General features: G+C 43.2%; 1 protein-coding gene across 1 annotated transcript in view; it reads right to left on the bottom strand.

Moving 5' to 3' along the window:
- The window catches only part of LOC124787991 (putative polypeptide N-acetylgalactosaminyltransferase 9), a 498,384-nt gene that overhangs the window by 165,507 nt on the left and 314,149 nt on the right, over positions 1-18,728 (bottom strand). The window contains exon 4 of the mRNA XM_047255023.1: positions 12,361-12,717. Within this exon, the coding sequence (XP_047110979.1) occupies positions 12,361-12,717 (357 nt within the window). The remainder of the gene's footprint in view (positions 1-12,360; positions 12,718-18,728) is intronic.

Here is an 18,728-nt window from a genome sequence, read left to right as displayed (position 1 = left end):
TACTTATCAAGAGGTCCGAAACGAATAATACGGTCTGCTGCCATCCTGCATTAACGTCGTACATTCCAGCAGGTATTTATCCCATAGGCTAGGGGTGATGCGGTTCTGTAACATGACAGGCACAATGGGTCATATAACGCATTAGATAAAACTTATTTTGCGTGTGCAGGGTAAATAAGACAACCTGACGGGTGTACACCGATCGGTACTGGTTCATATTGTGTACGTAGATACGTAAAACGTGCAAGAGGGAAACCATTATGTGCTTATGAGAGTTGATGGCAGCAGACCGTATTATTCGTTTCGGACCTCTTGATAAGTATGGAGGTGTGATTACACATGTCAATCACATCGCGATTACGGGCAGCATGGGGTTCACGCCTGGGCCTCAGGACGTGCGGTAGCAGCGCATGTCGGGTGTTTCAAGCGTCAACTTCGCGTCTCAATATCTCGGGATGTAGTGGGAATATTGCGATGCAATCAACGCCATTGTGTATGTGCTTTGTCATGCTATGGACTGCTGAAGAAAAAGAATAGGAGTTCCATTTAAAAAAACATAAGTTTGTGTTAAAAAACACATATGCTTTCGTTTTAGAATGTTTCCAAATATGTACATTCATGGGCCCCAGCCCTACATTGATACCGGTGAAAGTTGTTTTCCAATAGCTGTTATTGTTCCAGAGATATTTTGGGTGGACAAGATAGCTGGGACACCCTGTATATATAATATCAAGACCATGGCTTGCAGCTGCCGATGAACACTATGTCATATTTCGAATATGACGGCCAGGAACAATTCTCCCCTAGTATCATACTTAAAGAAGAGTTACTTCACTTCTTGTTTTAATATGATGGATAGGTGCCAAACTAAAATTATTCAACTGACAAGCTAAACGACGATGTATGCTGCTGAATACGATTAAGCCGCTACGAAGTGGTGCCGATCAAGAGACGTTGGAACGATTGAAGTTCCAGCAATTATCCGCTTTTAAAGAAGACTGCTGTTTTCTGTATCTACAGCTACACCCCGCAAGCAACCTCACGGTGTTTGGCAGAGGATACTTTGTGTACCAATTTCATTTCCGCCTATTCCTGTATCAGTAGCGAATGGTCTGCGGGAAGAACGATTGCCGGTAAGCATCAATGGGGGGGGGGGGGGGGCTCGAATTCCTCTGACTTTATAGTCATTGTCTTTTGGCTAGACAGACGTAGCAGGAGGAAATATATATTGGTTGACTCTCGGAACTTTAACAGTAACCACGCCACTCTTGCAGCGTTTGCCGCTAGAGTTGGCTGCGCATCTCAGTGACACTTTCGCGCATAAAAACTAAAGCGTTTACTGTACAAAATTAACAGCTTTTGGTGTTCCTTTCGCTGTAGGTTTATAGAAATAGATAAATGTGTCAAAAAATGTGGCTCTCGAATAACATGAATATTTCTGATAAATATCTACCACCGTACTTCGACGAACCTTGTATGCTCCTTGAATAAATGTGCTGAAATAGTCATTAAGTCGGCATACAGATAATAAAGAAGTTTCTCGCTTAAGCAATTTATGAAGTATTATTCATACTGGCTATTTTCTTCTTCTTTTAAGCTGCGTCAAATTCAAAAACTTCACAAAGATGCTGGTCTGTATCGGCTGATTTCCTTCTACATTCTTCCCCAGTCAGAGCTCGTGCTCCGTCTCTAACGATTTTATCGTCGACGGGACTCTAAACTCAGATCTTCCTTTGTCCTTTATTGTAATTCATACACGTCACAACCATAGCAACAAAAATCTGTCGGAAAGAGTTACCTAGTATGTTCCAAAACGCCACGCAAAAAAACGTGATTTTCCAGTCCTCGTACCTCGGGTTCTACTGCTGAGAAAAAGGTAAGATCAAGTGTTTTGGAGAGCACTTGAGCTACGAGCCATTTTTATACCCACAGGAAGATCTACATCTACATGGATACTCTACAAATCACATTTAAGTGCCTGGCAGAGGGTTCATCGAACCACCTTCACAATTCTCTATTATTCCAATCTCGAATAGCACGCGGGAAGAATGAACTCCTATAGCTTTCCGTACGAGCTCTGATTTCCCTTATCTTATCTTTGTGATCATTCGTCCCTATGTACGTCGGTGTCAACAAAATATTTTCGCATTCGGAGGAGAAAGTTTGTGACTGGAATTTCGTGAGGAGATTCCGTTGCAACGAAAAACTCCTTTCTTTTAATGATTTACAGCTCAAATACTGTATCATTTCTGTGACACTCTCTCCCATATTTCGCGATAATACAAAACGTGCTGCCTTTCTTTGAACTTTTTCGATGTACTCAGTCAGTCCTATCTGGTAAGGATCCCACACCGCGCAACAGTATTCTAAAAGACGACGGACAAGCGTAGTGTAGGCAGTCTCCTTAGTAAGTCTGTTCCATTTTCTAAGTGTCCTGCCAATGAAACGCAGTCATTGATTAGACTTCCCCAGAACATTTTCTGTGTGTTCCTTCCAATTTTAATTGTTCGTAATTGTAATTCCTAGGTGTTTAGTTGACTTTACAGCCTTTAGATTTGACTGATTTATCGTATAACCGAAGTTTAAGGGATCCCTTTTAGCACTTATGGGGATGAACTCACACTTTTCGTTATTTAAGGTCAACTGCCACTTTACGCACCATTTCGATATTTCTTCTAAATGGTTTTGCAGTTTTTTTGATCTTCTGATGACTTTATTAGTCGATAAACGACAGCGTCATCTGCAAACAACCGAAGACGGCTGCTCAGATTGTCTCCCAAATCGTTTATATAGATAAAGAACAGCAAAGGGCCTATAACACTACCTTGGGGAACGCCTGAAATCACTTCTGTTTTACTCGTTGACTTTCCGTCAATTACTACGAACTCTGACCTCTGTGACAGGAAATCACAGATACAGTCACATAACTGAGACGATATTCCTTAAGCACGCAATTTCACTACGAGCCGCTTGTGTGGTACAGTGTCAAAAGCCTTTCGGAAATCCAGAAACACGGAACCGATCTGAAATCCCTGGTCAATAGCACTCAGCACTTCATGTGAATAAAGGGCTAGTTGTGTTTCACAAGAACGATGTTTTTTAAACCCATGTAGACTGTGTGTCAATAGACCGTTTTCTTCGAGGTAATTCATTACGTTCGAATACAATATATGTTCTAAAATCCTGCTGCATATCGACGTTAACGATATGGGCCTGTAATTTAGTGGATTACTCCCACTACCTTTCTTGAATATTAGTGTGAACTGTGCAACTTTCCAGTCTTTTGGTACGTCTTAGTGTCACTATCCTACAGTACAGGGTCGAAGTATGGCTATTACACAATTTAGGCAAATGTAGCAAATCAGTTGGTTCTTTTGGTATTTGATGTGTTTTACGGTGCGCTTGACGGGACTTGTGGAGGCATCATTAGTTCATGGGCGGTTCCTCGGAAAACACCAAGAAATGACTTTTTTTAACTATATTCCGCCCTCACTAGCCGACCAAAACCCAGCTGCGGATTGAGAGACGGCTACGCACAGCAAGTGGCTGTAATTTTTACGATGTACTGCTAAGATCTCGGTCTCTAAAAAATTTCAGAATTTCTTTCATATCTTTATCCGTATGTAAGTTCAAAGTTATCCTCCTTGTACACGTAAAATATGCTCGTAAAATTCGGTGTGAGGCGAAAATGTAGGCTATAAAGTGACGCAGCGCGGAGAAATATACTTTAGTGTGTCTCCGGTGTCTTCTGGGAATCCCTCGTTGTGGTACTGAAGCACATGCAAAGTTTTTTTTGCATGTAAAATCCCGTCTGAGGAGTAAAATTAGTTTTGTGTTATTTCTATTTCACGTAAGTAAACTATCAAAATTTTCTTGACCAGTATATTTCTTTTCACATGAGTTACACGCCCTGCTGCAGCAGGAAAAAGAAGGGAACCAGCCGAAAAATGCTGTTATCAGAGCACAAAAAATGCGAATAAGGTCCTATTTATTTTAAAAGATTGACTGAAAAGTGGAGTAGCTGTTGCCTCACTCTGTCCTTCTCAGCAGCTTTACAACTTTTCCCACAGTTTTTGGCATGCGAACATGTTCGCGCTTTTTTATGCTGAGAGAGAAAACAGAGGCAGAGAGACAGAGAAGTAATAAATACCGGAAGACAGCAGGCAGCGGTTGTTTTACAGAAAGAGCGAGGGATACAATGGCAGTGTGAAAGAAAGAGAGGGACACAGCGGCAGTAGGACATAGTTAACAGTGACAGAACAGTGCTAGGAAAAGAGTGAAAGAGACAGTGCCAGCTGGGGAGGAATAAACAGAGAGAGGAAGAGGAAGTGTGCGAGAGCCAGTGATAATGAGACACACATTATATGACAATGACAACGACAACGAGGAAGGGAGAGATAGTGAGAGTAAGAAGAGGAAACGGCAGTAAGAAAAAGGAATTATATATTAGCAGTAAGGGAGAGCATGAAGGCGACAGTAACAGTGCGTGAAGTAGAAGTAGTAGTAGTAGTAGTAGTAGTAGTAGCAGTAGGAACAGATCGATGGACACTGTGGCTGTGTGACAGGAGGCAATGACAAAATTGGTTCAAATGGCTCTGAGCACTATGGGACTTAACATCTGAGGTCATCAGTCCCCTAGAACCTAGAACTACTTAAACCTAACTAACCTAAGGACATCACACACATCCATGCCCGAGGCAGGATTCGAACCTGCGACCGTAGCTGTCGCGCGGTTCCGGACTGCAGCGCCTAGAACTGCTCGTCCACCATGGCCGGCCGAGGCAATGACAGAGAGACACAAAGAGATAATGGTTCAAATGGCTCTGAGCACTATGGGACTCAACTGCTGAGGTCATTAGTCCCCTAGAACTTAGAACTAGTTAAACCTAACTAACCTAAGGACATCACAAACATCCATGCCCGAGGCAGGATTCGAACCTGCGACCGTAGCGGCAAAGAGATAATGACAATGAGTAGGGCTGAGTGAGTGAGTGAGAAAGTCAAACTGCAAGTGGATGGGTATGAGCATCTTACAGCGATGGACTAGTGGATGTGAGCGAGTTACGGTCAGAGGAAGCTGTGGAAGGGAGAGGTGAGTTGCAAGTTAAAAAGAGCGTGCAAATGTTCGCAAGCAAAATTTTTTGGGAAAATTTGTATAGGTGTTGAGGATGGTAGAATAGGCAGTGGTAACCCTCTTTTCCGTCGGAGTCCTTTATATAAATAGAATCATATTCGCATTGTTTGTACTGCGATAAGAACATTTTGTCGCTAGTAACGTACACTCGTATTTACGTTCCACCGATCACAAGTGAGATGAATTTGCTGTAATAGGCAACTTGAGGGGAACGATAGCAATTTCTGCTCGTTGAGTTAACTACATTATTAGGTCACTGTTGGAAGTGGATGTAATCCTGTTGTTAACGGATAATCAACGCTGGCTCGTAGGCTGCTGTAAGCGTTTCGATTTGACGCCATGTGTGCCAATTTCAGCGCTTATATGCTGAAGCGGGATATTCATTGACATAACGAGGCTGAGAGAACTCCGTTTCAGGCCTCCCCAACACAGAAAAAGCTTTCATGGTCACCGGGAATCGAGTTGAGGACCACCGTGTCAGGGAAGAGACTAATACACCCTAGCTAGTTCACGAATGGGAAGATATGTAACAGGTGCGAATCTAGCTATTAATTCTTAAAAAAGGTCAACTTTGACACTCCCGCACTGGTGTTGGCTGAGTATTAGTCATATGGTCGGAAAAGACGGGTCAAAAGTTGATCTTAATGCTTAAACAAGGACGTAAACTGTCAGAATATTATTATGTTCTACCGTACTTTTGGTACTAACCCGTTTTCTAAGCATAACCAAGTTGTTGCTTTGCGTAGTATGAGCTATACGTGACGGAAACTCTGGAGCTGTACTAACATAAGAAATATAACAACTCGGCTTATATCTGCTATTTACGTAGTTTCACCTGTTGCTGCTTTTGATTTTGTGAAATGGGGCGAAATGTACCGCAATTTAAGCTCTCAATATTTTAATTTGTACCTATAATGGTACAAAATGACTGTGGTTGACAATTAAATAATGCAAACACTGCACTAACACATAATAGACAGCCATAAGCTAACAAAACTTCATTAAAACAATTTATTCAGTCTACGGACACATTATCCAAAAATATAATAAGAATATCAGGGAGAAGGACAATATTACCGGTAAAGGTTGGTTGCATGGCTACTGCATTCGAAATTTTATAGTTTTAACGCTAGAGTCTTGGCTAATAATACACAGCTAACTCTAAGACGCCTGCCGCCTGCAAATGCACTACTGAGAGAGTGAAAAGCTGCTTCACGAAAGTAAATTTCGGTTACGATTAACACAGTCACCTCCCGCAATAATACCAACTGTTAATTTCTGAAATCTAGACGGAGCTGTAGTTCGTCACTCTGTAATTAATGTCTGTGCCCGCCTCCGGTGTTGCCCGTGTAAACAACTCGATACTGTGCGACGGCACTAGACGTTGTCGTCGCCAACAAACACTAATGTTTTCTATTTCAGGTATTAAAAATTGAACGTAATGCCACCAAATGTGCCTTGAGGGATACCAGAAAATATCAGGGAAAAGAAAAAAACGCACAAAATCTCGTGAAACCCAAAATAATAAACAACAAAGGTAGGTAATACAAAATAAATGGAAAGTTACAGGCGGGCACATGTACCAAATGACCTAGCTTGAGTAATATAATACGGGATATGCGCTTTAATCAATCTCCAAGTCCGGAAACTATCACAAACTTGCATTTCATCATACACGGAGGACAAACCTGTGAAATTTAGAAACAGAACAATACTTTCTAGTGCTAGTATGCAAAACACACATCTTCACGACCTTCTTTTTCAAATGCAATTTAGGAAACATTTCATGCTTATTCAATATACTGCCTGTCTTCGGGGAAATAGTACCATGACAAGGACCAAAATATATCTGAGGTGCAGTTTGATACAACTGCGGACCAGAATCAATAACAAATAGATATTCAGAAACTGATGGAACAACTTTGACAAATCTATGGTTATTTTTACCAGGTTTATAATCTGCAATAAGTTAATAAGTTGTCGAAGAACTTTCAAACTAGCTTCCTTTGGTTGAAGTTCTGTAGTGCCATGTTTGAATTGTGCTTTGGTCTTCACAAAAATAATTGCATGTCCATAGACACATCCCATATCTTAATAAAATTGAGCGATATAATGTTTTCCTCTTCATGATAAGGCATTTCCCATTTCTGTACGATCTTTTAATTTATTTTAATGCAACTATTAATTAAAAAGGATATGATATTTTTGTTAAAATGTAATTTCCTTTTCATTATACATACAGAAATTGATTACAATTTTTTTAAAATGTTGCAAATAGCGGGAATCGAACCAGGGACTTTGCAGCGACAAGACTGCGTACTATGCTTCCGGCGGGTCAGTTAAAACACTCTAAAGGTTTTTTTAGTTAATAGCGTCCGAAAATTCTGAATCTTGCTAATTTTGAACTGTTGTCAGAAGTGCGACGTAATGTTCTAGGAAATTGATTTTCGGACACTTAGCTTCAAATCTTATTAAGAAGAAATGAGTGAAGGGGTTCAGATGCGGGAATCAAGCACCGCCGCTCATGACAAGGCGCTAGTGGAGGTGGTTTGCCATTGGCTTCCTCCGACCTTTCATGAAATGTCAAGATTGTATCTCTGTCGTCTGGATGATTGTGATTAGTACTTTTACAGTGTGGTGGTAGGTTTGTGTCACTGTGGATGAAGGTAAGGGATACGATGTAACCCGGTCCCGATGCCGACACACTTAGTCCACTCCTCTCGAATAACCCCGATATTGCCGCAGACTATACCGTCCGCATCCGACGGCAGTACCACCATCACGTGTCACATGCCCTCAATTCGTGAGACACTGCAGAGAGGTTTGGAATTAAATCCAGGACATTGGCGCAAAGTCTGGTGACAAGTATCGTTATGCCACCACGTCTCTTTCTCTTGCTTGTCATATACAGGCAATGAAAATTTTCCCCAACCAGCACTCGAACTGGCTTACTTTCGACTCGAGCGACAACGCACAGCGGTGCGTTAGCGACCTCTGCTACAATGGCTGGTTTTCAATCCTACACAGGGTGCCCAAGGCGGAATGGTCAATATTCAGGGACGTGATAGAAACGGTCATTCGAAGCAAAAATGTCTACTAAAAATGGCCTCAAAAATTCGTATCTTAAGAGCTATGAGCACTTCTTCTTCGCGCTTCTACTGAACAAGTGCTCGTAGTGTTTATATGTATACCGAAGCGACGAATGAATTTGAACCAATGTCGGATTCGAACCCAGGTCTTCTGCAAATTCAGTGGGCTGAGGCATGAATGGGAATTTGGAGTGAGGAAGGAGGCGTTCCCGGGTAGACCGTGCAGTGGTGCAAAGCCACTGTGCCAGAGTGCCGTAGTTGTTAGCGCATCTGCCTAGTTCGAATCCCGGCCTTCGCACATATTTTCGTTCGTTCCTTGAGTCGGCATACATATATCATATATATTTCAGTCTTGAAAAGGTCTCTGGAACCATACAGTTTCATATGAAGTGCTCACAGCTCTTAAGGTATGCACTTTAGAGCATCAAGACTTTTCTTGCTTCGAATGATCGTCCTGTCAGATTCCTGAACATTGATCATTCCTCTTGGGACACCCTGCGTGTTCGAAGAAAACCGAGAATTTGTGAGATCCCCTTCGTAGACGAATGCAAGTTTCCAGTTTAAAATAACACTTCGATGCATACTCCAAAATCAAATTTTAATTTAATTCCGGTTGGAACATGAGTCAAAACGGGCGAACTCGTGCAGCTACTATACAGAACAACGCTGAAGTCCTAGGCCAAAGACCGACTGCAGCTCATGTGGTCTAACCTAGTACTAGCAGGGTAAGGTGGGGCTAAATGTATAATTTCAACTTTTTGGGCCCCAAAGGGTTGGTAAATATTCTTCTATACATGTTAAATTGTTCTAACGGAATTCTCCGATAACACTAAATCGCGTTAAAAACTAAAATATTAATCAGTCGTGATCGTAAGGATTTATTAAAAACTAAAAAAAAATAAAAATCACATGTAAAGACCGTAACTGGTTTCATTTTTATGAAAAATAATCTTCAGATCACATCTATGAAACTCTAAATAGTAATATTCTTTAGAGGGGAAAAAGGCCTCAAAATTACACAGTTCATCTACACGGCTTTACATACGATGGTAACATACGTAAAACATAAAATATCTAGATGTAAATAAAATGCAATATTAAGGATTGTATAAAGTAAGTAGGACGCAGCAGTAATTATTTTACAATGTTTATTTCACACCACAAAAGGTCATCAAGACACAGTTACTGAAACAATAAAATTTTTGAAAGGTTACATAACTAGTTTCGACGCACAGAGTCGTCATTTTCAAACGTAATCACAAACCTGGCAAACTGCATTAATAATTGAAAAAGCACATCTTTCAAATATTACAAAAAATACGCTAAAACCCATAAACTGAAGGAAAGGCACCAGAAACGGGTCACAAGACGTCACGACAATTTTCGGTCCATCAGTCATTTCACGTCTTAATGCAGTGACAATTGTCGTCAGGTCTAGCGATCAGTTTTTGCTGCCATTGCTTCCCTTTACCGGTTTTAGCGTATTTTTCGTAATATTTGAAAGAAGTGTGGTGTTTGCTGTTATTAACGCAGTTTTGGTTCAAATGGCTCTGAGCAGTATGGGACTTAACTTCTGAGGTTATCAGTCCCATAGAACTTAGAACTACTTAAACGTAACGAACCTAAGGACATCACACACATCCATGCCCGAGGCAGGATTCGAACCTGCGTCCGTAGCGGTCGCGCGGTTCCAGACTGTAGCGCCTAGAACCGCTCGGCCACCAAAGGTCGGCAAAGCAGTTTTCTAGATTTGTGGTTACATTTGCAAATGACGACTCAGTGTGTCGAAACTAGTTATGTAACCTTTGAAAAAATTTATTGTTTCAGTGACTGTGGCTTGACGACCATTTGCCATATCAAACAAACATTTTAAATTACATTCAGTCACACTCCTTTATGACAATTATGTCGAAATACATAATTATTTTACACTGGCAAAAATAATTACGAAATACTAATAATACGTAAACAATCAACAGAAATTGAAGTAGGTACGCTAAAACCGCATCGACGGGCGTTGCGTGGAAGTTCGAACTCACATACTGAAGTAGGGATAAGCTTTGCAACGCAGGCCGTTACCATGGAGACGGTAGCTTGGAACCTCTCGATGCATGGTGTCGGTGGCGAGGATTACGGAGCGTCCGGGATGAAACGGCGGAACGACGCCGTCTGTCATCATAGAGTCGGACTGATGAATAACGATCGGAATTGAATCTTAAGAGGTTACCATTTTGACGTGTGATCTTTTAGTTTTTAATAAATCCTTGCGAGCAAGACTGATAAGTATTTCAATTAGTATCAGACACCGTTAATTTCCAGTAATGTTTTCAAAAGTTACCACGTGTAAAAATGTTTGGCAGAAGTGCGGTCAATCCCCTCAGGCACTGCCGGCGACGAGAGATCCTGCTTCCTATCTACGGACTGTGGGGCCCCACGTCACTGCGACGCCACGGCAGGTCTGGTGTCAGTGTTCACTTCCGATAGCACGAGACTCCAGAGGAAGGCCTTTAGTCTCCGCTCAGTAAAAGAGCTAGAAGCTTTGCATGTAAGTTCGAAATAAAAAGGGAATGCAGAAAAAGAAGTTCTGGGCAAATCCCTTCATTGCTGATCGTGACATTAACGGGTTATTTGACGCGCGTCACAATGATTTAAGAAATTACACTGCTAATTTTCCATTATCATGAGAATGTCATTCTGTTCATCTGACGAGGTAGTGGAGATCTCCAGAGATTAACTGAAGAAAAATGTCACTGTTTTAAGGAAACTAATCTCACCAGTGGAAAAGATTTTCGTGGTCTGTGCAATTGTAGATAATTATTTGTTGTCTTCCGTGATATTTATAGTTTTAACTGTAACTGTAAAGTATACATAGAAGTGCTCTTCAGGTTTTATTTGAAAAGCACGTTATTATAAACTGAAATTGAATTTACAAATGTTTTAGACACGAAGTCGAAAACCTGTCCCCTTTTTTTCTTAAAATAGTGCCAGTGTGTCTGATGCATCTGGCCCATTAGCACCACTTGCTGAAGCAGGAGATGTAACTGTGCTGATTCCATCTGGAAGTAGGTTTCGAGGTAAAACTTACATAGCTCGGATAGTAAACGTACTTTGTCTGCGGAGTAATGCTCTTATGGTTAGAGTGGAGCATCAGAAACAGTCTGTGAGGAAATGGACGATCGGCAATTACTACTGCCGGCCAGTGTGGCCGAGCGGTTCTAGGCGCCTCAGTCTGGAACCGCGCAACCGCTACGGTCGCAGGTTCGAATCCTGCCTCGGGCATGGATGTATGTGATGTCCTTAGGTTAGTTAGGTTTAAGTAGTTCTAAGTTCTAGGGGCCTGATGACCTCAGATGTTAAGTCCCATAGTGCTCAGAGCCATTTGAACCATTTTGTAATTTCTACGATCTCCAGTCAGCCAAAGTCTAGAAAGTGCGTTATTGTAAGTACTTTGAATGTGATTGTAATGTGGAGAGGCTTATTCTTCCAACTGAGCTTCACTTGTGACTCTCGTAATTCCAGACACTTGTTTTTCCAGCTCGTGTTTTGAATAGTTCTCAGATGGAGCGTCCCAAGTTGCTGATCTCATTTGGATGTCGCAGATTAAAAAAAAAAAAAAGAAAAAAAAAAATGGTTCAGATGGCTCTGAGCACTATGGGACTTAACATCTGAGGTCATCAGTCTCCTAGAACTTAAAACTACTTCTAAGAACAGCACACACATCCATGCCCGAGGCAGGATTCGAACCTTCGATCACAGCAGCCGGCGCAGATTAAAGATTCGGCGTCAAAATAATCTACAGCGCTCATGTGGGCGGATAAAACTAGGTACGGGTGAGTGGCAGGTAGCGCTTGGCACCTCTGCTGACATTCTGGAGTGGGAGCAGCCATAAGCCAGCAGGTTGGCAGGCCTGCCGGCAGAGTTGCCACACTCATGTAGATGCCAGGTGAGGGAGGCACCATTGCGTCCCACGCTTGTGTGTGGCGTCTCTGCCAGTCTCGCCCCAGAGCGGTAGGGGCTTATAGCAGCCATCCAGTGGTTTCTCTCCTCTCTTTAACAGCGCCGATTACATTCAATTTACTTACTAGAGGCTGTATTGCCGCAAGACGAAGGTCTGATTCGGATATAATGTGAACTCACCAAGAGTCGCGCGGATCTGGCAGCTTGCGCCGCACGGAGATGAGGTCGGAGACGTACTGGTTGAAGGCGTTGTTCTGCCAGCCTTCGTCGACGCGCTTCTTCACCTCGGCCGACAGGTTGCTGGGCAGCACGTAGGGCTTCCCCATGTGGCCCGGGGGCTCTGAGACGGCGCCGCCGGGCCCCGGGGGCGGCTGCAGAGCGGCGCGGTCGTCAGACTCGGGGGCGGCGGCGGGCGCGGCTGCGGGGGCGGCGTCGGCCTTGGCGTGGTGCTTGTGCCGGCCTCCGGCGCGCGGGGGCGGCGCCACTTCGTTGTCCTCCAGGGCGGCGTTCTCTGCCTCGGCGACATCCTCGTTAGGTCTGCAAAAACACAGCTAGTGTTGAGCGGCGGATACCACTCGAGATACTGATGCGTATTTCTCGCCTACTCGCTAACAAGGGAAAGGCCTCAGACAGGGCCAACCAATTCGGCTCATATTGGGCAAAACGCTTGTGTACCGCTGAAAAAGGATATCTTGGCTCACTACCATATGTAACAGACAAAGGGGAGAACCTCGGCTGAGATGGATTGAGGGGGTTCGCAGATGATATGAGAACGATGGGACTAGCTGGAGAAGAATAAATGGATAGAAGAAGATGGACCAGGCTGACTGGCGAGGACTGTGTGGCTAACGTAGTAGTACTAGTAGTAGTAATATATTTTTAAATGCGATCATTTTTTTCTTGGGATTAGCTCGACTGAAACTGATACCGAATGAAACAAGTTTACAAACTAAACTAAACCCCATCAGAACAGGTCTCCGTACTGACCGACCTCCGTGTAATCCTCAGCCCACAGGCGTCACTGGAAGCGGATACAGAGGGGCATGTGGTCAGCACACCGCTCTCCCGGCCGCGTGTCAGTTTTCGTTACCGGAGCCGCTAATTCTCGATCAAGTAGCTCCTCAGTTTGCCTCACAAGGGTTGAGTGCACCACGCTTGCCAACAGCGCTCGGTGGACCGGATTGTCACTCATCCAAGTGTTAACCAAACCCGACAGCGCTTAACTTCCGTGATCTGACATGAACCGGTGTCGCCACTGCGGCAAGGCTTCAGTGTTACCAGTCACAATAAACTTGTTGTTTCATTCCATATCACTATCCCTCGTTTTAGACAAAACCACCCGAAAGTTCACGGCGCGCAATCGACTCGTAACTGACGGGACCTACAAGTGATTAAAAATGAGCATCGTCATATACATATGCTGCAAGGCACATTTTCCGAGAAATCGAGAAGAGAGACTATTACGACACCCGCTTATCTACCTGTAAGGTTAACGCCCTGACCGAGAGACGAAGGCCCCTGGCTGAGGAGCTGAGGATTTGTATTCGATTACCACATGTATTCTGCGATCTTTGGTTAACCCGAATTTACTTTGATTATGCTAATGTCAGTCAGAAAGTAACGCATCCAGCATATTTTATTTTTATTTTACAAGAAAATAAATGCCATATACATAGCTACAAGATTCATGGTTAATTTTCGATATAATTACACTCTTTGACTACAGTTCTTTTCCACAGTAAAATCAGAGTGGGGAAAATCTACCTCATTTCGTGACATTAAGGATTGTAAAGAGGCCGGCCGGGGTGGCCGAGCGGTTCTAGGCGCTACAGTCTGGAACCGTGCGACCGCTACGGTCGCAGGTTCGAATCCTGCCTTGGGCATGGATGTGTGTGATGTCCTTAGGTTAGTTAGGTTTAAGTAGTTCTAAGTTCTAGGGGACTGATGACCTCAGAAGTTAAGTCCCATAGTGCTCAGAGCCATTTGAACCATTTTTGATTGTAAAGAAGAAATCAAAACAAAATACTCGATATAAAAATTTTGTATTTTACGCGTAAGAAACCCATACATTATTCTACTAACCCATGATCAAGAATAAGCAAGAAGTGCTAAAACGTTGAATTTATTAAATGCAGGCAACTAAATGTACCTCTTGCTACTTAAGTTCGTTATAACATACCCAATTCTGTGACACTATGCATTTAGCGTCGTAATAATGTGCTTAATTTTGTGATAATGTTATTTTCCATTGTTACAGTTCACTCAATATCAATGTCATTGTAACTAACACATGCAAAAATAATGCACTTAAACTAAGTAGCATCAGGTAACCGAAACCTGGCAACTTTCGTGGAACCATCATAAACAGGAACAACACAGAATAAAAGCAGTTTTATTCTTTCCACAACCAGCTCTCGTTTCTACACTGAAGAGATAAAGTGCTGGTACACCTGCTTAATATCGTGTATGGCCCCAGCGAACACGCAGAAGTGTCGCAACACGAGGTCCCATAGACTCGATTAATGTCCGAAGTAGTGCTGGAGAGAACTGACATCATGAATCATGCGGGGCTGTCCATAAATCCGTAAGAGTACGAGGGAGTGCAGATCTCTTCTGAACAGCACGTTGCAAGGCATCCCAGATATGCTCAGTAATTTTAATGTCTGGAGAGTTTCGTGGACAGCGGAAGTGTTTCAACTCAGAAGAGTGTTCCTGGAGCCACCATGTAGCAATTCTGGACGTATGGAATGTTGCATTGTCCTGCTGGAATAGCCCAAGACCGCCGCAATGCACACTGGACATGAATGGATGCAGGTGATCGCACAGAATGCTTACGTACGTTTACCTATCAGAGTCGTATATAGACGTATCAAGGATCCCACATAACTCCAACTGCACACGCCCCAAATCATTACAGAGCCACCACCAGCTTGATCAGTCCCCTGCTGACATGCAGGGTCCATGGATTCATGAGGTTGTCTACGTAGCAGTACACGTCCATCCGCCCGATACAATTTGAAACGACACTCGTCCAAGGAGCAACATTTTTCAGTCATCAACAGTCCAATGTCGGTGTTGACGGGCCCATGCGAGGCGTGAAGTTTTGTGTCCGTGCAGTCATAAAGGGTACACGAGTGGGCCTTCGGCTTCGAAAGCTCATATAGATGATGTTTCGTTGAACAGTTCGCACGCTGACACTTGTTTATGTCCCAGCATTGAATTCTGCAGGAATTTGCGTAAGGGTTGCACTTCTGTCACGTTGAACGATTCTCTTCAGTCGTCGTTGGTCCTGTTCTTACAGAATCTTTTTCCGGCCGCACCAATGTCGGAGATTTGATGTTTTACCGGGTTTCTAAAATTCACGGTACACTCGTGAAGTGGTCTTACGGGAAAATCCCCACTTCATCGCTACCTCGGAGATGCTGTGTCCCATCGCTAGTGCGCCGACTATAACAGCATGTTCAGACACAGTTGAATCTTGATAACCTGCCATTGTAGCAGCAGTAAGTGATCTAATAACTGTGAATGACACTTGTTGTCTTACATAGACGTTGCTGACCGCAGCGTCGTATTCTGCTGTTTAAATATCTCTGTATTTGAATACGCATGCCTATACCAGTTACTTTGGCGCTTCAGTGTAGTTACAGGAGGCGCAGGTGTCATTTTGCTTGTTATTTTACTTGCGTTTTTCTCTTTTCCTTTCACCACTAGGTGAGGTCGTTATCTTCTCAGGTAAATTTACGACTGGCCCCTATCAAAACCTGTCGTCAGTTGGCATGTGACTTGCTGCTGAAATGGACGGGTCATTCTGATCATCCATAGATCCACACGCTTCTCGCACAGAAGAGTCGTGACTTTCTGCAGCTGTTGTGTGAAATTCATCGGAAACTTCTTCGGTATTCAGAAAAAAATACCCTTTTATTCAATGCAGATGCGACGTTCTCGCAGAAACTGCCTCCAGAAAAGCCATGCTGAGGAGACCATGAAAACCGTCAGGATCGGATATAATAAAAGGTTTCTCTTCTTTAAAGTACTTCCCTTTTTCTTGCTATGTCTTTTTCAGAGACTGAAACATCCAGTAGTAGGGGCAGAATATAGCTGGTATGTGGTGATATTGTGGCAATGATAATGTCATTCTCGATCGCAATTTCTACTGCATCTTGTGTCACGTGCCTCATAAGGGAAACCATTATCAGAATCAATGTTTTCCAACAAATTTACTGAACTAATTTTTTAAAGGTTCATTGATAATCCATCACTCTATGGCAGGACCACTGTGACTTTAGGAAGGTATCACCATTACAATTTTTTTTTTTAATTTTGCTTCTTCACACACTTAGAGTCAGAGCAACTGTGCCTGAAAGAGTCACAAGACGTAAGAGTCGTTATCGTTTTCCTAAGCGTTCATGTCGGTAAAAATGCATTTAAATCCGACTGTGATGACTAAGCTTATGTTCCTTCATAAATACAACTACATAGAAGCGTCTGTATAATTACTTGAACAGCTGAACTTTATAAACTGATGTTACAAGATGAGCCTAGCAAACAGCGTGTTTCTCTACACACAACACACAATGAACCTCCTTTCCTGCACCAAGCGACCATTCCCGCTCGCAATGTCTTTTCCGTGTGAAGACATCCCTGCCATCTGTTGAGGATGGCTTGAACGTCGACCTTACTTTCGGGCAAAGAATTACGTCTGCTGTCACGAAATAAAGTATGTCATGCAGTTAGGTAGGTTTACCGTAAATATAAGTGTGCAGCAAGAATCATCGTCGTCCTTTCTCAGCCACAGCCGCACAGATTTCTTCAAGGTCTGCGCGTCTTCAGGGTGATCCCCCAATTATCTTCTTTGAATGGGCCGAATTGAAGCACAGTAGCCCAGTTTTTCATTAATGGCCATCAAACTTCGTTTACCGATGGATAAATGGCGTCAGTATTCCCCTGTTGGTAGACACTCTGGATGATGTTTCAAGCCACTGCAGTAGCTGGCCGGCCGCTTCCCGTTACACTCAGGTAATTGTGACCGCTCTTCAGCTTATCTACAGCGACAAAGCCCCAACGGTGCTGACGCCCACCGTAATATCTCCGTGTACCGTCTTCAAAATTTCATGAATGCAACTGGGCGTCTCATGTTGTGCCGAAGGAATTTAATCACAAAACGCTGTGCTACAACCGTTCGTCAGTGTCGGCTACTTTCTAAATTTATCCAGCGCAGCCACCTGTTGCTTAGGAAGGGCACTGTCACTGAAGTAAGCTGTAAAATGTTTGAGGTCCTGCGACACATTCTTGATTAATACATCACCAGCTTAATAAAGGTGAAAATAATTGAGACATTACTTTCTGACTGGTCTCGTACATTGTACAGAATGTTTCCGTAAGAGCGTGAAAAAATTTAACAGGGCACAGAGGGTGCTTCACTGAAAAATTTGAGGAAGGAACCTGGGGTCAGAGCAACTAGGTTAAGGAGGTAATAGGAATAAAATCAGACACAATGAACGTACCATTTGTACTGTGTGTTACGAAATGTGCTGAAACAGACGGCCACCAACCTCAGTGTATGCATGAAATCAGCGAACAAGATTCTGACGCACCCTGCCAAATATCCCTGGTGTGTTTCGAATCACATCACAGGCAGCTACAATTGTGGCAACTAATTGCGTCTCCGTATCCACTGGGGTCTCATACACAAGTGACTTCAACTACCCCCATAGCAAATGATCAAGGAGGTTCAGGTCAGGTGATCTCATAGGCCATGGAATAGGACCTTCCCTTACAATCTAGCGACCAAGAAATACAGCACTGAGATGGTTGCGGACATCGACACCGAAGTGAGGCGGTGCACCGTCATATTGTATCCACATCCTCTCACGAACAGCCAATGGTACGTTCTCCAACAACTCAGGTAGAGCTCTTTGCACGAACCTCTAGTACAGGTGGCCATTCAGACGGCCACGTAGAAGATATTGCCCAGTGAGATTGTCCTCCGCGTTTCCTTGCAGAAAATGAAGAATGTACATGTGAATAAACAGCACAGTACGTGTAAACTTTTACGCATGTTAGTTGCACACAAGCTGGAAACAGTAATGCTAGAGAATGCGGTAGACATGTTTACTTTCATATCTCCTTAAGCTGGCTTTCCGATCCCAGGTTCCCTACGTCAAATTGTTCCGTGGAGCATGCTCTGTGTCCTGCTACATTTTTACACGCTCTTACGGCAACATCCTATATGTAGATTTGATTCGTTTCCGTGTCTAGTGGAAGACTGGAATAAACAGCCACATGGTGAGGACGGGTGGTATTTTCTATTGGTACCATCAGATTTGAGGTATGTGCATATCATGAATTTTACAGGGTTTCCTAAAAATTGGGTGGTGGGGCTGGTGTGCCAAAATATTTTAGAGTGATACAGTATAAGTGATACACAAGTGATCTACCAAACATGAGCCAAATTGATTGGCCGTGTGTCAGGCCTCCCCCTTTGTATGGCCTACAGTGATTTTATGAGGTAACGAGATGATCACCCGTTTTACATCGCACGGTAACTA

The sequence above is a fragment of the Schistocerca piceifrons genome, chromosome 3, assembly GCF_021461385.2.
Source record: "Schistocerca piceifrons isolate TAMUIC-IGC-003096 chromosome 3, iqSchPice1.1, whole genome shotgun sequence".
NCBI lineage: Eukaryota > Metazoa > Arthropoda > Insecta > Orthoptera > Acrididae > Schistocerca > Schistocerca piceifrons.
This window is presented reverse-complemented; position numbering and strand designations above follow the sequence as displayed.